General features: G+C 35.8%; 1 protein-coding gene across 1 annotated transcript in view; it reads right to left on the bottom strand.

The window, feature by feature from the left end:
- Positions 1 to 213: 213 nt before the first annotated feature.
- The window catches only part of LOC146004211 (MORN repeat-containing protein 4 homolog), a 139,339-nt gene continuing 132,216 nt past the window's right edge, over positions 214 to 7,336 (bottom strand). The window contains exon 5 of the mRNA XM_083142881.1: positions 214 to 401. Within this exon, the coding sequence (XP_082999007.1) occupies positions 229 to 401 (173 nt within the window). The 3' untranslated portion in view covers positions 214 to 228. The remainder of the gene's footprint in view (positions 402 to 7,336) is intronic.

The raw sequence follows: 7,336 nt of genomic DNA, 5'->3' as shown, positions 1-7,336 counted from the left end.
CCTATGAATATATTTTTATTTCATAACCATATAAAGTTACTACAAACACTCGCCGTCTTTTCGTTGTCATTTGAAGTTGGTAGATAAAAATGCGCCACCCTGTATATATATTTAGCTAAAATGACACTGTGATAATGTCATGAGTGTAATAAAAACACAATCCTCTTCTGTTGCAGTTGTTTTATTACTTCCAAATACTATAAGTTTCGTAAACATAATTTTCTTTATTCAAAGCGCATCATCCACTGCTGTGGTTTTGCACTGAACACGAGCCATCATAGCGACCTTCTGTGCTTTGTGGATGACTTCTGGACACTTCTTCTTCCTCACAAAGCGGCAGTCCTGGAAGAATCCTTCGTTCCTAGGAAAACCCTGGCTTCCGTCCTTGAATGTCACAACGCCTGAAAGAGAAACTACATTAAACAAACATTGCTATTGGTATGAAATTGTGTTAAATGTTCTTTAGTTAAAGGGGATAGATAGCGCACTTCTTAAGTTAAAGAAAAAGATAGAAGACTGCTCATTCATGTTCGTACAGTAGTTATTTATTCTCAATGAAAATTCCATCATAATTCAGTTATGAGGAACAATGAAAATATACAATGGCCAAGTTTTAAATCTCAATGTATGCACTCCCAAAAAAGTATAGCATTTAGCTATCTGTGTCCGACTTGGGTGGATACGATAGCGCAGTGGAAATGTAACGGCGTCTACCTTAATTGTGCCTGTCGACGCTCTGGCTGTACATTACCTGGGTAATGCAAACCAACAAGAAACGAATAAACAAATAAACAAAAGGCAATCATTAATAACATATTTACCTTTTGTGCCAGGGTAAGTGCCATCAGTTGGAGCCCAAGAGATTGCAAAGGGTAGATTAAATTACACACCACAGGGTTAGTTCTATATATGATGTAATTGCTATATAAGAGCACATGCATAAAACACTTACATTAATGCCCCTTTCATTCTTAAATTCACTCTCTCACGCATACTTCGGCATTTCAAAAGACATCATTAATTAATACAAATTTAGCTCGGGTGAAGTTTAAAGACAGTAGCATTGATAAATCTTTTCTTATTTTTACATTCACTTTTCCGTTTCCGGGTATCTTATGTTCAGGTAGGAGCTTAAACCTGGACGAAAAACACTACTCCTTTATGCAGTTATAATTGAATGTTATTAGGTCAATTTTTACATTGTTAATTTTGAGGTTAACTTGGATCACCGTTATATAATTACATCGACAATTTATAGTGTCGTACAATCTGAAGGTTAAGTACTTTGCCTAATTGAATAACTGAAAGTTGTACTCTGATTTACTTCATAAAATTATCGCTGGTACGATCTAATCACCGTAATAAGCAATGTCAATGAGTAATTTATACGAAATTATGCGAGTTCATTGGGCGCAGGGGAACACTTTACCTTTTTTTACCTTTTTATGGGGTTAGTCTTGTTAAAAGAATGTTAGATAATATTTTATATGTTGTTGAGAGTAGAGAAATTTCAAGGTAATTAGTAATTATTGCAGTTCATTTTATCACCTTTTTTAAACACAGAAACAATTATGGATTATTTCCACTGTTGAGGGATCTCTTCTTTATTCCATATTGAACAAATTAATTTGTGAATTTGGCATATTAACGAATTTCCACAATATTTAATTATCTCAGCTGGTATTAAATCAATGCTAGGTGCTTTGTTATTCTTTAGCCTATTAATAGCATCTTTAAGTTCAGTCAAGTTAGGTTCTGGAACTAAAGGTTCTGCTGTGTGGACTTCATTTACTTCTGATTTATCTCCAACATGGACATTTAAAAGATCATTAAAGTAGTTCTTCCATCTATTTAGAATATCGCTTGGGTCAGCTAGAAAATCACCGTCTTTATCTTTTATCAAGTTTACTTTAGGTTGCCACCCCTTTCTAAACTCATTTACACCTTTATATAAATCTCTGGTATTTTTGTTTTTGCTGTTTGTTTCAATTTCCTTAATTTTGATTTTCAAGTAATATCTTTTTTACTTCTAAACGTGCGATTAACTTCTCTCTTTATTCTATTATAATTGCTTAAATTTGTATCATCAGAGTTATTTAACCACCTAAGTCTAGCCTCATTTCTTATTTCTATTAGATTATGACATTCATTATGACAGAGTAGCTTCTGGATACTGGAATTGTCAACTGGCTTCCGCACTTTGTTCTAGTCATGAATCGCACTATACGAAGAGCTATCTTGCATATTTACATATTCTACAATAATTTGGGATGTGAAAAGTAATTAATAGTTGAAAAAATTGGTTTCTTGAGTTTATAAATTTGATACAAATTTTAATTTGAACAACTTATGTCTTTAAAATTACGTTGAATATGTTCAAATAAAATAAATATCTAGCAGAATTCTTGAAATAGCTTGGATACTCGATTATTCTTAATATTACATGATTTATGATACTACATATTTAGCTACATATCCTTTGGATAATACATATTTTGTACTTTGATATTACATAAAAATTCGGGCTCAACTCATCAGCCATTAGTACTAGAAAATCAATTTTCATTCTTTCAGAGAGCATTTTGTTATTTGCGATATAATACTGATATTTTAAATATTTTTACGTTCATAATACTTGGTGTTATTCCTTTCACGTATTTCATAAATATCTATTATGCACGTGGCAACCTTGAAATTGAGCCTAACTCTACACCCAATCCACCAACGCCTTGTGTAAGTTAGGTTCCCTAGTATAAAATGTCGCTGTCCTAAGACTTTTGAGCAGGGTTGTTAAAGGTCCAGTAATTTTAAATAAATTCAATTCCGGTCCAGAATATAAAATCAGCAAGCGTAAATGGGTTCTGAACCGTAAAGAACCTTTTTATCTGTGAAGTATTTCAATTTGGTCCAGGAACCTTTTTCCCCGATCAATTTAAATACGATCCAGGAACCTTTGTTTCTGAATGAATTGAAATACGGTCCAGGAACCCTTTTTCTGAATCAATTTAAATACGGCCCAGGAACTTTTTTCCGGATGAATTTAAATATGGTCCGGGAACCTTTTATCCGAACCAATTTAAATTCAGTCCAGGAAACTTTATTTCAGGATCAATTTAAATACGGTCCAGGAACCTTTTTTCAGAATCAGTTTAAATAGGGTCCAAGTTCCGTATTGAAATTAAACAATACGCAACTTGGATCAAATACGGACCTGATGATAAACAAGTATCCACGTGTTAGCATGAAAGATTAATTCAGGTGCTGGCTGTCTCGAGAATCTAAGATACAAGGTAGAAATGGGCTAAACGCAAACGCTGCAGTCACGTTACCCGTCTCCATGTAGTCCCATTCTACCGCGCGAGTTCCTGCTCTTGGTTGTAGCAACACTTTCTGTCCCTGTTGTGATATCTGCTGGGAACACAGCAGGCTCCTATTGGCTGCGGTTCTTGGAACGGATGGCGGAACAACAAGTGACGGGTTTGTTTGAACTCAATGTGACGCCACACTAATATAGTCCATTTCGTTATGTACAATGTACAGTCTTGGACACTGCTGGGTTTTAACGACCCTATTGAAGAAGCACTGAAGCAAGCTCTCGGTGTCTGACCACCTAGCGCCTTGTGAGTAGACAACCCAAACAGCATTGTAATTCTGCGGCTTGTATACCAGTCAAGGGTGTTCATCTTGGGAAATTGAGCAGTGATGCCAAAGAGAAATACGAGATGAAGATTGTCGGGATTAATGTCACGTGTTCTCGACATGGAATAATACTCGGTCCACGTTACCTTCCTTTAATTAATGTTGTTTAGAACTGAACTGGATTTATATTTTCACTCCTTGCATTACACTAAGTTCTATATTTTACAATTATAGTAATGCTTTGAATGATTTTTTTTTTATTTGATTTAGTTTATTTTACTTCGCGTTTTGTGCCTCTAGGCTAATTTGCGAAGATGGGGATGAGTGATGAAATGATGAAATTGATGAATGGACATTCACAAACAACCAAGCCCGACTGGGATTCGAACCCGGGACCCTTGGCGTCGCAGCGCGATGTGCTAACCACTTTTTTTTTAAAAAAAGTTTTATTTCACTATTCTGTTTACATCTATGGATTTTTTTTCCTACATGTATACATACAATTACATTACATCCAGATATTTACCAAAATATTGTGACAATCGGACATTTTGTTTATTAGATTATTTCCATCTAGATCTTTTAAGATACATTGTATATAGGGTGATATTTGGTTCAAACTTTTTGCTATATAGTATATATATAGTATACTGTATGTGCTATTAGCCACACAATGGCATTTTTTTCTTCACAGGGAAATATTTGAAGTCTGGTAATATACAAGTTTTTGCTTGAAAGCATTGTGGCGATATACGACATATTCTGGCAAGGCACATAATGAGAAAGGCCCAAATTTCTGAAATTCCTTTACATGTAGTGAGGCGATGTTCATTTGTATCCACCTCTCCACATTGTCTACACTCATTTGTTGGTAGTCTTTTTATTTCATTTAGTCGAACATTTGTTGGAACTAGATCATGCACCAGGGTATACCACAAACTTCGTATGTCCGTGTCAAGGAAAGGCTTGTGGAGATTTTGCCATACATTTGACCAAATAACATTAGGAATTTTTTTCTCTATTCGACTCTGCTGCAAAATAAGTTGTCGTTGAAAATGTTCATACAAATATTTTGACAGAGTATTCTCCTTCAAATCCATGGGAAACTCCACATAACTCCATTCTTGTACAAAGATTCGTACATACATAGGGTTCTTTGTTAGTCGAGACAAGTTGGGTGGATTTTGCGGTGGAAACGTATCGGTAAATATACGCAACCACATTGATGTAATCGACCTTTCAATTAAGTACAATTTATAATTTCTAGCTAAAAATAGGGACTTACATTTATTTTCAATATTCCATAGTTCTAGACCACCTGTCATTTGTGTTTAGCACATGATCGGGAAAGGTACCCGAAAAAAATGTCCGTACCACATGAACCATCCCACAGCAGACTTTATTTGTCGGAGATATTGCTGTGTGATTGGCAACACTTGGGCGACATAATTTAATTTACTAAATATAAAAATGTGTAGGAACCAAACACGCTGAATTAAATTGAGTTGTCTTCCTCTCATTTGATAGCACTGTAACCTGATTTCGCTTACAATTTTCGTCCAGTTTAGATCCAGCATTCTGGATTCGTTAGTATGAAAAGTGATGCCCAATATTTTGAGTTCGTTTACATATTTTATCCTTATGTCCGTATTGTCTTGCTTCCAGTTGCCAACAGGTAAAGCCTTTGATTTTGTCATGTTAACTTCCGCTCCGCTGGCAGAACAATACAAACACATTGCATTTAGTATGTTTTGGAGCTGGTTCGTTGTTGTTACACAAGCTGATAAATCGTCTGCGAATGTAAACACTTGCTTTTCAAGGAAAGCACTCTCTGCCGGTGGGGATCGGCACTGAATATATCGAAGTAGTGGGTCCAAGGTCAAAGCGAAGAGAAGCATACTCAAGGGGCACCCCTGGCGAATGGATCTCGTCACGTGTATTGCAGGAGTCACGAATCCATTGATAAGAAGACGGGAGGTTGCCTTTCTAAAGAAACTTTGCAAAACAGATATAAAGGCTTCACTGAAGCGATAGGCTCGAAGTACTTCAAACGAATATTGGTGAATTACAAGATCAAAAGCTTTTGTAAAATCAAAGGATAGTATACAAGCTGCGGTTTGTTGCATTTCATAATAATACATTATATCACGTATACCCGCCACCGTAGAAAATATATTTTGAGTTTTACTGACACCTGTTTGCCGTGAACTGAGTAAAGAAGATAATATAGGTTTCAGTCTATTAGCCAAGACTTTGGCCATAATTTTATAGTCGCAGTTTAACAAAGTAATGGGCCTAAAGTCAGTCACTGCACTCGGACGCGTTTTTTTGGCAATCAGTACAATTATACCTTCATTTTGAAGCACGCATTCGTTTCGAAATGCATCTTGTATTATCTTGACCAATTCATGTTTCATAATATCAAAAAAACGTATATAAAATTGGTAGCCTATGTCATCGTTGCCAGGAGTGCGCTTAACGTTACAAGTACGCAGTGCTTCATACACCTCCTCGACAGTGACGTCACTGTCTAACAAAGTTCTGTCTTCGTCCGTCAAAAAATTATTTACCGAGGTGAGCAATTGTTGTACAGCCAATTGATCTACTTCTTTACCAGTATACAAATTATTATAATACGTGTAAAACGCCTGTGATATACCTTGTTGAGTTCTATGTGTATCTCCCTCGGAATCGACAATATTGTTTATCAAAAGAGCTCGCCTTTGTTTTTGTGTGTGTACATAGTGAAATAAAGAGGTTCGTTCATCTTGCAAGGATGACGCATGAGTAGTTCTTATCTTTATACCCTCCAAGTGATGCCGTTGCAACGTAAGGATTTGTGCTTTGTATTTTTGTATCTGTGGATAATGTCCGGTGACATCAGGTCGCATACATAACTCATGTAAACATTTGTAATAGAAGTTCAACATTAAGTTCCGGTCACGTGCACTCTCTTTCCCTAGCCATTGAAAATAGGATTTAATTTGAGGTTTTACGTATTTTACCCACCACGTATTGTAATCAGTATAGTGTTTTTGTTGCCGGCACCAATACTTCCATTTTTCTTCAAACATATCATTAACATTAGGCTGTTGAAGTAGGGCAGAGTTCATTTTCCAATTGGACGGACCCCAAACTAATTTAGATTCTTGTAGATTAATACTCATTCTGATTGCTATTTGATCTGAAAAAGGTACCGGCAAAGCATCTATTGTCGTCACATATTTTATAGTATGACCAAGTGTATAGAATCTGTCCAGTCTAGAACCTGCTTTGTTATTGAAATAGGTAAACACTATATCCTTTCGTTTTTCGGTCCAGATGTCCTTCAGCTGTAAATCGCTGATTAAGGTCGTTAATGCTAAACTATTTTGAAACTTTCCTATACAATCACATGATCGAAGCACTTGATTAAAATCACCACCTAGGATGATACACGAATCATTATTTGGAAGTAAGTATACTATCTCAGCCTGGTAAAATTGTTCTCTCTCCCATCTGTTTTGCTGTCCGGAGGGGGCGTAGATATTAACAAAAGTATAACGTTGACTTTGAAAACTAATTCCCCTCCCATCGACTAATTTCTTTACATTTTTTATTTCTATACTTTTTGTTAAACTTTTGATTAAAATTGCCGTCCCTCTCCAGTTTGTCCCCAAGTTTACAATAGCCTCGTACCCATACAGGAAGTTAAAAT

This window comes from Lepisma saccharinum, chromosome 21 (assembly GCF_977018435.1).
Source record: "Lepisma saccharinum chromosome 21, izLepSacc3.1, whole genome shotgun sequence".
In the NCBI taxonomy this organism is placed as follows: Eukaryota; Metazoa; Arthropoda; class Insecta; order Zygentoma; family Lepismatidae; genus Lepisma; species Lepisma saccharinum.
Note: the sequence above shows the minus strand (reverse complement) of the source record. Positions and strands in the feature narration are given on the sequence as shown.